The sequence below is a fragment of the Vanellus vanellus genome (assembly GCF_965231255.1).
Source record: "Vanellus vanellus genome assembly, chromosome: 1".
NCBI classification, from domain to species: Eukaryota; Metazoa; Chordata; class Aves; order Charadriiformes; family Charadriidae; genus Vanellus; species Vanellus vanellus.
In genome coordinates this window covers 53,449,038-53,465,965 of record NC_138905.1, presented here as the reverse complement: position 1 = coordinate 53,465,965, position 16,928 = coordinate 53,449,038, and the positions used below count along the sequence as shown (strand labels likewise).

Sequence of the window (16,928 nt, the reverse complement as noted above, 5' to 3'; positions counted from 1 at the left end):
TAAAAACCATCTGTTAGTTCCAGTTTCTAATGCACACAGTGGTATTTCCCACTGAGAAGAACTGTTGTTGCTGTTATTTTTTTTTCATCAGACACTTATAATGCGACATCCAATACCAAGCATACGCTTGGTCAATATAGGATGATATATTAGCTATAAGCTACTTTATGAAATGATTTCTAATTTCTATCTAAATATGAGCTGGTCATTGCAAAGAAGCAGAATGGAATGTACCAACTTCATATAAATTTGTGTCCCTTCTGTTAGGTAGTTCACCTAGCCAAGGGAAGTTCAGGCGTTTTTAATCTAGCCGTTCCTAACCTATGTTCAGTAATTATTAAAATAGGTTATTTTTTGTATCTATAGGTTATTCTATGCTTCAGTACACTGTTGTAAAGATTTCTGTGTCAGAGGGATGCTAACAGCAGCCGTGTGGGACTACACGGAATAATTTGCCCGGTGGCATGCTTCACAGCCAACTAAATTAGCCTGCAGCTCCCTGCTGCTGCGATTTCTGGTAGAAGCATTGCTAGACGATCCTCCAGCGGGCTGCACAGACATACCCTGTGAGATAGTCAGCACTTACTTAAGAATATAAAATCCTGAAACATGACAACACTTAGTATGGTTTAAATTACATGGAGTGAAGTACAACTAGGGGAAGGTGCTGTCCAAGCCACCAATTCATCTAATCTGCATTTAAAAGCACCTGCTCCTTTTCCACTAGAATGATTTCCTGGAGTATTTAATCGGTCTGTCCAATTATGTATGTGTGTGGCAAATTCCTTGACTATCAGATGCTTGCAGGAAAATAGCTTACAGACAAATGAATCTCTCTGGATGCTGTTATGTGTTTAGCTTGCGCTGGTGAATCCTAAATGTATCTAATCCTTTTGATCCAATCTGTCACATTGTTTACTGCAATGACCCTGTATCACTATGTTTTGCAGAACATGTGCTTTATGTACAGGCATTTGCTTTGGACTGAAAAACTGACTATATGCTCCCATTTTTTCTTATACAGTAAAATCTGACAGAGTAAAAAAGAAGAAATATAAAATAATTTGTGCACACACTCCGTAACTTGCAATACTTCGGGATCGTTCTTTCTTAAAGCTTTCTTTCTCCTGACTAAGTAATCCTAGCATTTTCAAGTTTATTTTGTATGTAAATCTTGCCAGGCTACCCACCACTTCACTTGCCCTGCTGTGGACCCTTTCATCTTAGCTAAATCTCTTTTCCATAAGGTTCTCAGATATGGGTGTAGCATTTTTCCATATAAAGTAATTATAAGCTTTTCACATCAAAGAGCTTGTTTGTCTTTATGGCTATAAGTCTGTATGTAAATTTGGGGTGCTCTTGAAAAGATTAGCAATATTTTATCCACTCAAGAATCCTTTGGACAGCTATGTTTTATTAAATTAACCACAGTAGATTTTTGCATTTTTTTTTTATTTTTTTTTTTTTCACAAGGGCCACGCTAGTTCAGAGATTGTCATATGTTGTAGTGCTGAGCACATATGTAATTTGAAGACTAACCTCTGTTTCATTATACTTAGATGAATACCAAAGAAATCTACTAATCTCAACAGGATTAGCCAGGATCTGAGGACTCTATCAAAACTGATCTTGAGATCATCTTCCCAATATGAAGTATATTTGCTTTAATTAAATATCTTTTCTTATGTGTTATTCAGTGCTTTAGAGAACCTTCTTTTTCATGCTTGTTCGTGCCTTTTTCTTTTTTTTTTTTTCTTTAATTTTATTTTTAACATCTCTGAGCCGCCTGTGCCATTGTGGACGCTGTTGCCAGGCTTGCATAGCAGAACACTTGTTTCTTCCATTTCTTCCATACCCTCAGTGTCCATCATCCCGTGAGTATGCAATAGTGTACAACACGATGCCCATTTTTAATCTATAGTCTCCAACTTCATTTGGGGTCTTCTGAGTGAATTTCAGTCACTTCTGAAGAACAGAAAGAGGAGATAGTACCATGAGATTTCAACCCAAACAGGTGATTTTGCAATATTAACCTCAAGTCTCTCTTTGTCCTATTATTACAAAACATATCATCAAGAAGACTGCTCTTACTAGGATATCAGTCACCAGAGATGTTTTCCTCAAGCTCTGACCTTCCCTAGAGGTCCACCAAAAATCTGTCATGGACTCCTGCCCTGTGTTTCCCTCGGGTTTCTTCTCTCCTCAGACTTTTCTCCAGTGTTCCAGCTGGAATCAGGTTTTCAGCTTCTCCCTCACAAAAGAACAAGAAGTTCATTTCATCATGATCTTCCTTTGTTCTTTTAAAATTCATTTTCTCCTTATTTGATCAGAGTATCACCAGTAGGTGCTGAAATCCCAAAGGTGGGATCCAGCTGCTTTAATGTTAAGTATCTCGCGTCACTGTGCATGAGCAAGGTGCCTTTTGCGTGAGGCTAACATGGGCTCAGTCGTGCCTTCAGGAGCAGTGACTGAGGGTCATCAGCTACCCTGTAGGATCTAAAATGACACTGGTGCCAGTGCTTGGCAGACAAATCCCACCATAAACCCTCAAGTGAGTTGAATAAACATAGGCATCTAGTGCTGTTCTGGTCAGCAGCTGAGGCATCTACATGGGGCTGGCAGATGTGACAAAGGACTTGGAAAGTCACGATGTTCTGGAGTGGCAGTTAGAGGCTAGGCAGAGTGCCTGAAGATAGACACTGGACCTCAGCATAGAGACAACTTAATCAAGATCTAAATGTTCTTCTGGCAGATTGGCAGTGTTAACATTAGGGATTGAGAAATGTTTGTGAAATTTTAGTAGTCTGTTTGGTTTATCGCATTTGAACAATAGAATATGTAACAATGTACGAAATCTATAAGGAATACGAAGGACTTCTCTAACATTTAAGTATGGTTAGATTTTAATTTCTGAAAACATATTTTTTCTTTCTTGAAAAATTAGTTTTGATAACTTGTAAAAAGCCTGAGCTTGAATATGTGGGAGATTTATTTTTCACAATCACACAGATATTTACCCTAGGGGAAAGATAAGTGAGTTAATAAGGAAAGAAGGAGAAAGAATGCTTTAAAATGTACTCTTTTCTGTCCTGCAATTTTAAATAAGGAATCTATCATTCTAGAACTCCTTAACTTTTGATGTTTCTGCATGTGACAGAGGTAGGCATTTCTGTAATATTTCTGTAACTCTGTCACTGTTGTCAGCAGGTACCAGTGCAGATTTTATTGTGTTTTTTAATATATAGTGACCTTAGAATAAATGCGTGTTCTGCCTAGCCAACAGGATACAAACAGTAGAGAAAAAATCTTAAATATCCTTGGTATATACCTAAAGTCAACACTGATTTCCTGTCTACTCTATTAGTATAAGAATAAAGTCATTAAGCTTGGAGCTGACAGTAAAGCCTGATAAGCACCATCTGATAGGAAACGCATGAGAAGAGTGAGAACCATATGGGTATGTCTCTCAGTTGTTTTCTGCAGCGAGGGGAACAGCGTAGTTTTATTCCTATGGTGTAAACAGAAGATGGAGCCTACTCATCCATCAGAGCTATGTGAACCCCTACAGGATCCATTAAGGGATGAAGATAAGTGTAAATATATGGTTTCACTGTACCGTATTCTGTGATTCTTTTGAAGTTGAATAAGTAGGTACTCTCTTAGCAGCAGCGGTCCCAGTTTCCTTCCTTTGCTGCTTCTTAAAAAGAGGTGTACAAGTTATGCTAATGGTAGATATTCTGCTGTATTTCACAGGGAAAAAGGACCACCCATGAGAAACTAATATAAAAAGAACGCTTTCTTTAAGAATTGTCTAGCAACTGAAATTAGAACATTGGGCAACTTTTTTGGACTACTTGCTTAATTTTATTTTTAGTCTATCCTAATGGCAACAAGCACACTTATTTTATAATTGACATACAAAAAAATAAGTATTTTTGTCCTTAAGTCTGGAGGTAGCTGACCACTCATGACATAGAATTTCATTGCATTATGTTGGCAGATTTTTTAAGTCCCTGTGGAAAAGTTCAGCACGTAGAAAATGAATAGTAGAAAAACTTATTGGACCAGATTCTCTATAAAATATAAGATCAGGAGTAACTTAGAATTAAGGGGCAACTGCCTAATACTTACTATGCATTAGAAACGTTTGCCCATGGAATTAATACTGTTCAACAGTGTGCTATAAATGCACCCCTTAGCTTTTCTGTAACTTCGCTATATTCTGAAACCCTTGGCTGAGTTCATTGGTGTAAGTTTTTAAATTGAGATTAGAAGCAGAAACCACAGTTACCTGACCGGGCACGTATCTGGTTTTACACCAGTTTCTTTGCTTTTCCAGAAGGGTGTGAGTTGAATGATTTACACCTTTTGTGATCATCTATTTTCTTTTCTCTTGGCATCTGTCCTTCCTAAACTTATAAGTTTCAGTTTAGTGCCATGAGGGAAAACCTCAGAAGAGGCTCTTCAATTTTATTTGCTTCAGTAGTTATTTGAGATTGAGCAGTTTCTATTAATACTACTGCTATTATTTCTGTGGATATTGGTGCTCTGCCCGATATCTCTGGAATACGAACTCTACACAGCCTGCAAAGAAGCAGCCTCAGCACTGCCTGTCAATCTTAGACAAAAACAATATTAAAATGTTCAACTGTTTTATTCCTATGCTGGTCTTTCTTTTAATTATTAATAGTTGATTCCGTATGTGCATTGGGATATTTAGTGCCTTGCCCTTGTCTCTGTTGAAAATGGTGTTTCCTTTAAGGGGTCTAAATAGTTTTAACAGATCACTTAGTTAGCCATAGGTACTTCATAAGAAATATAGTGTTACACAGTAGTTACAGCTGAAGGCACATTCCTGACTGACTTATTTATCTGTATTTCCCAGGGCTTTTAACATACTATATGATGACTGGCTGAAGAAAGAATTTAAGTGTTAGTTCTTCAGCTACCTAGGAGTATGTCTGGAAAACAACATAAAAGTGTGCTTGTATTGCAGTAGATCTGTACATACGATGTTGAGTCTACCACAGACAAAAAGAACAGTGCAGATGAGCTAGCACAGGAGGAGCAACCACCACTGTCCTAAAACTTCTGGTAGCGCTGGTTATTGAGATGACTGCAGTGAAATCGCTGTTTTAATTATATAAGACAGGAAAAAGCAGTAGCTTGCGGTATGTGAGCTCTGCACTGGCGGGTTTTCCTACCAGCCATAGCACAACCTTTGCCTTCCTAGTGAAGATGATTTTGAATTCTGCTTCCACCCGCCATGTAAATCAGGCGGCATTGAGAGCTGTTGTCCAGTTGATAGTATTCTGCATCTCTTACAGACTGTCTCTGTGCGTGGTCCTTTTTTCTAATACTTCTAGAAGAGTCTGAACTCTTGCATGTTTTACTGAGATCAAAAGGTAGATTGCTGTTTGACTGATCTTTTCCAGTTAGGCCTTCAACTTCGATAGCACGCTGACTTGGCTGCCAAGACGTTTCAACTGACTGTCAGCTATTCTACTGCATTGTTTTTATAATCTATTTAGTACTTAGGTGGCAATATGGCAAACTACTAGTGATTTGCTACTGATGGATCTGTAGATAATCTAGTACAAATGTTCTTCAAGGCCTTTTTGACTATCCGCTCTTAACCAACGTTCATTTTCAGGTGACTAACTCAGCGCTGTATATAGCTCCTCTTTAGATTGGCTTTGTCTATTCAGGTATGATTTTCTCTTATGTCTTTCATTAAGCCAACAGCAACTTACTGAATATGCAGTTATTATTCCATTAAAACACTTTCACTTAGAATATGAATGCTAAATAAAAAGCTTTGCACTGGAGGAGTAATAAAGTGGTGACTTCTGCCTACTCACTTACCACCTGATTTTTCCCCTACTTTAATTTCTGTTCCTTCTGCTCTATTTCATGACAAATAATGTATTTTCTATAAGTTTAATCATTCTGCCACCCACTTATCCGCCCTCTCTTTCACAACTTTAAAAAAAGAAAAATACATGTTTTACAGCTGATTTGCTTTGCAATTACATTGCACTGAGTTTTTCAAATGTTATATGATAACATTCAGATAGTATGGGGATGTTAAATACGGAGATGCCTCTGTAGTTATTCTCCAAGCAGTATTTTCTTTTTGTGACATTTAAAGCCAAAAATGCTGGTCTTTACTTTGAATTATATTTTTTTTTTCCTTTATGCAAAGGTAAATATGCTTAAGCTTTTAATTCTATTTACTATTTCTAAAAATATTAACACTTGATTTTGCTTTTTCTGCAGGCTTCATTACCAGTTTCTTCTTTTTCAACTGGTACATGAGTTTTTCACAGTGAGTCATATTTTGGAATGAGTCATGTGCATATTGATTCAGGGAGACACATAGGCCTGTCATTAACATGAGAAATCCCATTAACTTAATTGGAACTATTCGTGTGCTTAAACTTCAAGGCTCAAAAAAAAGTTACCTAATTCCTGCATTTTTGCACAGCCTACATTTGCGTATACCCTTCCTACATACCAACTTAGGTCAAATCTACTATGCCTGTGGGATGGAAAGGCATCCATAGAAATACGTTTCTGTAGCATAAAGTGTCCTTGCAGTCTATATGGATTGCTGGTTTGAATTCTGTCTTGGGGCTTTATGCTTCAATGTGCTAAGTTCTTTTTCCTTGGTCAAGCAAAGCACTAGAAGCATTTGAAATCGATACTAAGTGGGCAAATAGTCTGATTTATGAGTATTAGGTAGACACTCAAAGTTAGACAAGTGCTTAAAACACAGGTTCACTTTATTTTACCTAAAGTTAAGAAGGAGAAATTAGTTTGGAAGGCAACTCATTCCTGTCTTAAACGCAGATAATAGGATGGAGTAAATAAGTTGCGGAAGTGCCTATGTTTCCATGCGTTAAAGACAACTAGTTTAATCCATGGATTAAACTCAGAAATGAATAAATAAATATCAATAAATCAATTAATCAATAAATCTAATTATGGTTAAATAATAATTACTAAAAGCACTTAATGTTCCATTCTCTGAAATTTTTTGATTTATTGAATTCTTGAATTTTCTATCATTTGAAAATCTTCACCCACATGGCAAAATTAAACAGGAGTTAGAGAAGAGTGAAGATTTTTACTGAAGTACATCGAGGTGTCTTTTGCTTTGCACTTAAGGTATACAGACACAATATCAGGTGGCTAAATATGAGCGTCCTGGTAGTGGCTTTTATATAGAGATGAAATGCTCTTCATATGAAGATTACCACACTCAGTTCAAAAGCTTTTATGTTTAGTGAAAAATCAATTATCCAAGATCAACCTTTTTGTTAATAAATGACAGTCTGTTGATGGGCCGGTTTTTCTTTTGTGGTTATTTTTTAGCAAATGAAAAGCTATTTTAAGTCTTGAAAAATACCAATTGCTTTATCAGTGTAAGAAAAGGTATCTTCTTTAGTTTATACCTGGGGTTTTCTGATTAATTAATAGCTTGTTAGGTTTTTAAATCCTAAAACTGTTGTCATATTGTATATATGTATGCATCCTTTAATGAGTAGTGCAAATATTCAGAATTGTCTTAGTTGTCATTATTTATGTTACATCCAAGGATGAATTAAAAAATTGCGATGTGTGGCCCTGCTTTAAAAACGCATTCAGAGGTACTCATTCATTTTATAATCTCATTTTTATTTATAAATTTGACCTTCCTCAGTGTGCATTGTACTTGCCAACTAGTTCCAGGGTATATTTACTGCATACGGTCAGATCCTGCTCTGAAGACAGAAAGATTAATTTCTGGGGTGCGCATCATGATAGGTGTCAATAGCACTTGCCCACTGAGGGGCAGTAACTACACATTCATCAACTTTTCATCACATATGTGAATTAATCATGTTTGCCTAAAGTTAATACATATAACTGTTACACGTAGGCAATTACCATGACTGCTGACTTCAAGTTACAGGAATTTCTTCCCAGGTTCAGACATTACTGTCCTTGAGTTCAAAGTGTGCGACTGCTTCAGACAAGTTGTTTTTTTTTTTTACGGAGGGAGCCCCGGTCGGAAAATACTATCCCATGTAGCTTGGCAACTAAGATGATTAAGGGAGTGGAGCATCTCCCTTATGAGGAAAGACTGAGGGAGCTGGGTCTCTTTAGTTTGGAGAAGAGGAGACTGAGGGGTGATCTTATTAGCGTTTATAAATATATAAAGGGGGAATGTCATGAGGATGGAGCCAGGCTCTTCTCAGTAGCGACCAGTGATAGGACAAGGGGTAATGGATTCAAGCTGGAACACAAGAGGTTCCACTTAAATTTGAGAAGAAACTTCTTCTCAGTGAGGGTGACAGAGCACTGGAACAGGCTGCCCAGGGAGGTTGTGGAGTCTCCTTCTCTGGAGACATTCAAAACTCGCCTGGACGCCTTCCTGTGCAACCTCATCTAGGTGTTCCTGCTCCGACAGGGGGATTGGACTAGATGATCTTTTGAGGTCCCTTCCAATCCCTAGCATACTGTGATGTGCAGTGGTATAGAGGTCAAGATTCTCCCTTTCTGGGACTGCTGGAGCTTGGTTTTTCAGAGCGCTTAGTCTCACGTACCACTGAAAATGGTCACAGAATATCTCATGCTGATTCCTGATGTAGCCTGGCACTTCTGCAAACTTGCCTTCACAATTTCAAAATAGCCAGGAAATAAGGAACACAAACGCGGTGACCGTCTCGGAGAAAGTTCAAATGACATGCCCAGCATCCCACAGGGATTATGGCAGAGACAGGTACAGAGTGCACTTCTCCAACATTCAGCTGCTTTAGGTACAAGACCATCCTTGTTCTCCTGGTATTCCCTTGCTGAATACAGGAGGTGCAATCAAACTCTAACCAGACTCATAGCGCATGAAAAGATGAAAGAAGTGTAAACTGGGAACATACTTGTGAAAGAATGGCTGCAGATGTGCAGTGTAAGGTGAAGGATGAGATAAGGAGGATGGGAAATGGAAAAACACCAAGGAGGGAGAAGGACCCCTCGGGGGATGTAGGAAAGGTGTACCCAGGCCACCAAAATGTTTCACTGCGGTTCATCTGTAAGACATAGCATGTGTTTTGTAAATCGGGCTCCTCCTCGTCAGGATCCTTACTGAATCCCAGAAGGGTACGTTTGGTTAGCATAGGGATCCTGCTGTGGAAAAAATGGTCACTGATGGTATTACATTTCACGTCCAAATGCTGTTTTCTTCCCTTCTGCATCCATCAGGCGTTTTCCCCTGGGAGCAGCCTGGGCAGCAGCAGGGGGAGCACTGAGAGCACAGGAACACTATCCCAGCTCCGCTGTCACTGGCTTGGCTGCCACGGCTGCCGGGAACAGCAGCAGCAGAGAACAACCTGCTCAGCCTCATTTATAGCGGATATTCACCAACAATTTCCCTCTTTATTAGTTCTTATTATAACATAAAATTAGAGTTATTAGAACATAGAACTGCATTTGGGTTTTTTTTCACTTATATTTCACGACATAATTACATATCCTTTGGGCCAGGCAAAGGAGAGGTAGAAGCACGCCTCTGTAATCCAGCGGTTCAGATCATGTGAAATATTTGCACGGTCCTATGCCTGACAAACTGTTTCTTCAGAAGGAAGCTCCTACTGACTGCATAGGTCCAGACTGAGTGTTAGCATTTAGCCTATCAAAAGTCTGGGTGCTTTCTGCCTTCCATAAGCAGAAGGAGATTGCCTTCCAGATTTCGCTTTTGCTGCTCCATTTCCAAAAGCTTATTTTCTTAACACATGATATGCTGCAAGATAAATGAACAGTTAACATTACTGTCCAGAACAATGATGGAATAGCAAGTGGCAAACGTCCTATTATTTTATCTTTTACAGTTTTGCTGGTGCTATCTTGCTTTAGTGGATACTGTCTGAAAGGGTATTTGCAATACCTCTGCAAACAGATTATCGTTATACAAAAACAGAGATACGAGACGTAAAGAAAGATTTTTGTGTTTGGTTTTGGATTTCACTGGACTACTACAGGAAAGTCTCCTCTGTATCTTGAAAGGAGGGAATTAAATCACATTTTGCCTAGCAATGGCTGCTTACAAATGTCAAGGCTGAAAGCAGACCGGTTTTCATTAAAAATTGAGAAAAAGAGGAAATAAGAGGTTTTGTGTGACTTACGGTAGTCATAAACTTGACAAGACAGTGAGGTCATATGGTAGTCAGGAAATTGTTGCCATCTGTAAAAAGGAAGGCCAAAACTTTATGTATGTTTTATACATGGTGTAAAGCTTCTTGAGCTGTAAACTTGGTAGCTTTAAGTAATAGTTAAGATTAAAGGTGCTCTCTTTTTCTTTTCCTGTTGACATTCAAGAGTTGAACAGACTTTCTCTGCTTTTTGGTGTATACTTATCATTCTGTCTGTTGGTAAACATTGGCTTGTTCTCTTGGACCAGGAGAGAGATGTCAAGTTATTGTGGTAGCCAATCTGATTTACATACATATACTGGGAGAACAAATAGCCTATTTACAGACTACAGTATCCTTCAGTCTAATGTATCCTACTGGGCAAATTTTGCCTTTTGTGTAGATGAAGACAAGAAAAGGAAGGCCTCCATACCTAAATTTTTAAAAGGCATAATCTAAATGCTCATCAGATATGAAAATTAGAGGTGATCTGTCAGGCCTAGTAGAGTACATGGAAAACTTAGCACTAATTGTAATGGTCCGATGTCCTTCTCTAGATCTTCCTATTCCCTTACTGCTGTGTTGTTATTCTCTCTTTTTTATGTATGGAGAAATTATATTGTTAGTCTCTTACTGCTATAAGCAATTTTTAACACTTATTTCAGTGCTCCAGTAAAAACCAGAATTTTTATTAAGTCTTTTATTCTGTATGAATGTCTTGTGGTTTCCCTACCAACTTTTCCTTTTTACATGTTTTTTGTCTGTTGTGTTTGAGGATATATGATGCTTATACTCATGACTTTTCTAGCTTAGGCAGAGTTGGCCTTTTTGAAGCCTAATATTACAGTTTATGTTGACTTAACCATTTCATAATGTCAAATTCAATCAATTAAGCAACTATGAGCTAGGTGGCATTTTCTAACTACATTTACTTTTTCTTTTTGGAGTCAAAACAGGCAAGAATAAAAGGTTCTCAATTGTGTCTATTTTTCTTTAGGTGACAGAAATCTCTTCCTCTCTTTATTTTTTTTTTTTCTCTGAGAAGTGGGCATAAATAACTTCAATTTCACTAAAACTCTTCCCACAGGGCTATTTCAAGGCTTCCCAGCAGCACACACAGAATTAGATTTTCATGTCCAAAGGATCTCTGAGGAGGCAAAATTAAATTATACAACAAAACAGAAAAAAATGAGGGAGTTCTGGGAAAGCAATGAAGGCTGGGGGAGAACAGCGGGAAACTGGGTGGTCTGGGTCAGGAGTTCTATGGGCTTGTGTGACAGTCTGAGGTCTGTGGATTGATGGTAGGTCTTTCTGTATCTCACCTGTCTCCTCCAGGTGCCTCCCTGTCCCCAGGGTATGCAAACCCGGTCTACCCCGTTTGGGGAACTTCTGACTCCCCTTTCTGTCATGCAGCTATTAACTCTTTCACTCCTCTTTGCAAATGCAGCTCTATCCCTGCAGCAGCTCCCACTTATCCCTTTGCACCTGTTGTCTGGGAAGAACTGGGCTTCTGGCAGCAGGGATTGGGTGAGAAAGGTGATAGCGATAACTGTTTCTTGACCTTTTGCATACGTTTCTCCTGATGTCTCCTTTTTAGTGCTTTATCAGTAGCAGAAATCTGGGCAAGAAGACAGAAATCAGCCATTAAGTATAAAAAGAGCCAACCCTACTCTGCCATAGTCTGTAAATTAGCCTGTATCATGTAATTCATACCTGGATTGTCAAGTTGCATAAAAGTACCAGTCAATTTATTTGAACAGTGTGTTTAATGAACTCTGATATCGACTGGTCCTTTTTTGAATGACTAGGAGATCTGCCTATATAATATTCCCCACTTCTTCTCATTCATATTGACAATTTTAATTTAAATTTGTGTGATCCCCACTCTATCTTAGGCTATTTATATAAAATAAATCCAATGGAAATAATGCAATTCTTTCATTTGGCTGGTGTATTTTTTCTGTGGTTCAATAATATTTTTGCTATGATTTTTTTTTTTTTTCCTACTCTGTTCCTGTAATTGCTAAATACTCACATGTTCTCTCTGGAATGATTCAAATGTATTGAATGTCATTATTCATCTTCCTTTAATTGTGTTAAAAAATTCTCTCTGATATTACACATGTGTATTTTTTACCTTTAGAAGGTACATTGACTATACTTTTTTTTTTTTTTTTTTTTTTTGGTGACTCTTGTCTTCCCTCACTTACATTGGCTGTAAAGTCACAGCTAATGTGTGTTACCTGCTTTTCTGCACCTAGCGCTGCTGCAGTTCTTTGCTTTTTGCTCCAGGGGGCAAGAAGCACTTTATTCTCTGGTACAACAGTATAAACGTAAGGCACCTGCCATGGAAGATGGCGTCATAAACAGAAGGGAAAGACCTGTAGTCTGCTTCCTTTGTCTATGCAAATGTATCGCAATAATAGTCCTTCACGACCCACACTCTGCAGAGTTAACTCCATCCTTTTAATAATCTGTGTAGGAATACTGGTTGCTATGGCAACACATTCTGTGGTACCACTTGACTGTCAAAATAACCTCATGAAATATCATGCTAAGAATGTTTCAGAAATTGACTTTTAAAATAAAAAGTAAATAAATCCGCCTAGCTTTAGAAGATATGGCTAGATTCATGAAGTCTGCACCAAGGGAACAACCATTTTCTAACTGAGGGGAATTGGACTAGTAGCGATGGATATGTCGTGTTTCTCATCTTTGGTGAGTGAGCTGAAATAAAATTTAGAAGTATTCTTTCTGCTTAAAGTAATGGTATACCAACCACATCTATGTCTAAGAAGTTAGTATAACAGTCAAAAGTTAAATGATCCCCAGATGTTACACAATTTGAATTAGTACCTGTCTGTGCTGTGCCTTTGCTTCTCTTACAGTTTCCATCAGCTTGTGTTCATCTTCAGAACTGCTGCTGCCTCTTCACTTCCTCCCCCCACTAATTTTCCTTCACCTCTTCATTCCCTTTCTTGCAGCAGACTCCACACATTTCTTTATTCTATTGGCTAAAATAATCTGCAGTTAAGTGTTTCGGGTTTGGGGGTTTTTTGTTTGTTTGTTTATCTTTTTTTTTTATTTTTTTTATATGGGCCTCATAGCAGTGCTTTAGAGCTAATGTTATCACCAGATTAATAGATGTGGTCAGCCATTTCTCAAACAGCATTATGTTGGTGAGGCAAAAATCCAGCTGCTTCTGAAAGATTGTTTAAGATAAACAAGCATTCCTAAAGACAGCATTTAGTATCTGGATGTCAGGTAGGCTGCACAAACAAATGTCAAGCAGGCTAGAACAGCTATTACATATTCCAATGTAAATATGGACAAAGAATTAAGATGTAAAATTTGCATTTTTTTGTTGTCTTTTTTTTTTTTTTAACATGAGATTTAAAAAGTCGTTTGTTACTGGCTTAAGTTTCCTCCTCCTCCTCCTGAAATCAATAACAGTTGCCACTACAATTCATTCAGTTGGGGTGGACTATCCTGTGTAGCAAAGTAGCATAAATAATGGGAACTGTCCACTCTTCCTGTTTCTGGTTGTCATAAAAAATTAGGATAGTGGTTTAAGCAAAATTCAGCATTATCCCTTTATCATGGAGACCAATATGCTTACGACTGAATGACTTTTTCCCATACCTTTCTTCCTTTCTAACTAATGAAACAAAATAAGAAAGGTCATTTTAAAATAAATTTTTGCCTACAAAATATGCTAATGCATTTATTATTGGTAAATATAAAATAAAAATTGAAACCTCATATTTTGATTGAATTTATCTTTTTTTTTTTCTGCAAAAACCTTGGACTGATCCAAGCAAATGTAATACAGCTGTACTTTTAATTTCTGAACACAACAGATGACTATTGAAGCAAGATCCCCTTAGCTTATATTATTTCCTTCTTGGGGATAGCATCATTTTTATTCTCTGTGGGATATCCTAAACTTAATGATGTTAATGCGAATTTTAAAGTAAAATGAAGTCGAAATTGCCAATTACTTGATAATGAAGAAAATAAATACATATTTTTAATATATTCTGTTCACTCATATTTGAAGTATGATTGCAGATAAGTCAGTATGCACCTTCCTTAGAAAGTGTGATTTTCCTATAGCAGATTGACAGTTGAGTAGTTACTTTGTATTGAAATAGCAGTTAATATTTTGGAATTTATAAATGGGAATCTTTTAAGTTCTTTTCATTAGAGTAAAATATTTCTTTACAATATATCATTGTGTTTAATTTGAAAGTACTGTTTCTTTATGCACAGAGGCCTTCTTCAACATGTCTGTCACCAAGAGAGGAAGAAGATGATGATGCAGGTGAAAATACTTGTGGTCCTTCAGGTTTATGGGAGGCATTGACACCATGTAATGGATGCAGGAACCTCGGATTTCCCATGCTTGCACAGGTATATGTTTACCTTTTCATCATAAAACATTAACTATAGAAGAGCTGTTTAATCTCTTCTCTGTCTTACCTCTTACAGTAATTTCTGGTCTGGCCTTATTCCCTTCATAATTGTTACCTTCAGTCTTCATTTTAACCTCAAATTCCAGTTTTAAAGTCAAATGTCAAGGTTCGGTCATACTGCTGTAATACTTATCCAGATGAGTTTAATATTGAGGCTTTTTGGTATTTATTACGCCCATTTTAGACAGTTTTTATGTTGCATAGCTTTCTCTTCTGATTCAGTCTGGCAAGAAATTTTAAAGTCACATAGCTTCCTTTGGGATAAGTACTCTATTTTTGACCAGCTTCTAATTAATCTAATGACATCTCAGCTACTTTCCTTATAGAATTGATTGAGGACATCATGCATAACTCAACCGATGTAAGAATATAGCCTAAGACTGCTTTTTGAAGATTATGTAAGTTTTAAAAAAAGTCCCCAAACATTTTCAAATGCTCACGATAATACAGGGGAGAATAAATAAAAATGGGTTATATACTTGGGTCTAAATCCCAACAATTCTCAGAGCGGACCAGTCCGCAGTATCCACCAAGGCATGCCAACAGCTGTGTCCTGAACAAGTGATGTTGTATTGCTACAGAACAGGATGATGCTTATTGCTGTATCTGGGTCTCCCTTGTTCTCTCCCCCCACTATAGTTTAGCGCTCTCATTTCTGTAGCATTTTTCCTGCGCTTTTCTTGTAGCATTGAATGTAGGCCTGCCAAATTTCTGTTTAGAAATGTCTGGTTTTTCAGTCGCATCCTTACTTGGCACTGCATTTAAATAGCTTTGTCAGATTCTTGTGTACCAGATTGGAATTACATATCCTGTCTCACCACACTTTATACACTGTTGCTTTCATACCGTGACTGTACGTTTTATTCCATTTAGTCTCGTGGGACTTGCACCTGTTTGAAGTCAATGCTAAAGCTTCCCCTGGAGTCGATGGAAACAGGATATGGCAACTAATGGGCTTGAATAACAATGAGCACTGCCCTATCTTTTTATAAGGAGCTTTTATATTCCTTTCCCCTTTCAGTAGCTGTTTTCTACTTCTTACTATCTTTCATATTAGACATTTGGCAAGGTGCAGATCTCTCGGAATTATCCTGATTCCCAATAGCAGTTACTAATTCCTCATTTTTAAGAATTTGTTTCGAAAAATATTTCTTCAGTGGGACTTTTCTTTTGCATCACCTATGGGTTAATTTTTGTTAAACTTTCCTACGATGAACATATATGCCATTTTGGAGTGATTTGCTAATTTTAAAAAACATTTTCGCTTTCCTTGTTTCTTTTTAATGTAAGGCATATGTAAAGTGTGTTATCAAATTGAGGAATGCATTTGAAAAATAGAATAAAGTTAGCTTTGTTGGTTGGTACCTCTTTCCTTTTTAAAAGGAGAGATCCATTTCAAGAATGATCTAACTTTTAAGATAGTGACTCTTGAATTAGTTTTATTCGTCATACTTATATTTTAAACTCAGCCTTACAATATCTCTCTTGCTCTGAGAACTAATAAGATTTTTAATTATGAGTACAAAAAAGACTATATTTCTTCTATATTCATTCATGAAATGACAGATAACCTTTCTAGATTGTTTCTCTCCATAAAAATTGAAGACGGAGATAGTTTTGGTTTATTGTTGTTTTTCTTTTTGTGGAAGAAAGGAAAGAAGTTAGGTAGCAAAAAATCTCCAAATTACAAACCAGTGAATTCAGTTTATAAAGTGTTGCCATCACTGTATGCAATCTTTCAAGCTGTTAGCTAATCTGTTGGATCTTTCACATTTACTTCAGAATGCAGAAAAGAACATCTTGTTCTAGGGGATCAAGAACACAAATTATTTATTTCAGTTTTTAGATTAAGAATAATATCTTGAATTGGTCTAAAAAATTATGATAGATATGATCTGCAACAGCACATTTTAGCTATAAGTACAAAAATGTGCTTCTGATACTCATGTCAGTCCAGTCACATATCAGAAAATCCAGACTTCATCATGAAGAAACGATGAGATAAAGGTACTTGACATGTCTTAAAATCCGTACTCTACTAAAGATCCCAAAATAGGGAAAAGGGTCTATCAGTTACTCTTGAACACAAATGAAAAGTTCATTTTTCCAGTTCTCGTGTAGTTAAAAATAGATTTTACAGTTATATAAATAGACTGTGTTTACGCATCAAAGGAGAACAAACATAAAGATTTATTCTTGGTTTATATACGCAGTCAGTGGTACAAGGTAAAACGAAAGTGAATTTTAAGTGAGATTGTGACAGTATCCATCTGTGACCTAATGA

General features: G+C 37.2%; 1 protein-coding gene across 4 annotated transcripts in view; it reads left to right on the top strand.

The window, feature by feature from the left end:
• ANKS1B (ankyrin repeat and sterile alpha motif domain containing 1B) overlaps positions 1-16,928 on the top strand; it is a gene marked incomplete at its 5' end in the record, with an annotated part of 460,979 nt that overhangs the window by 100,793 nt on the left and 343,258 nt on the right. For all 4 annotated transcript variants that reach the window (XM_082485311.1, XM_082485313.1, XM_082485312.1 and 1 more), the window contains one exon: positions 14,442-14,582. In XM_082485311.1, the coding sequence (XP_082341437.1) occupies positions 14,442-14,582 (141 nt within the window). The remainder of the gene's footprint in view (positions 1-14,441; positions 14,583-16,928) is intronic.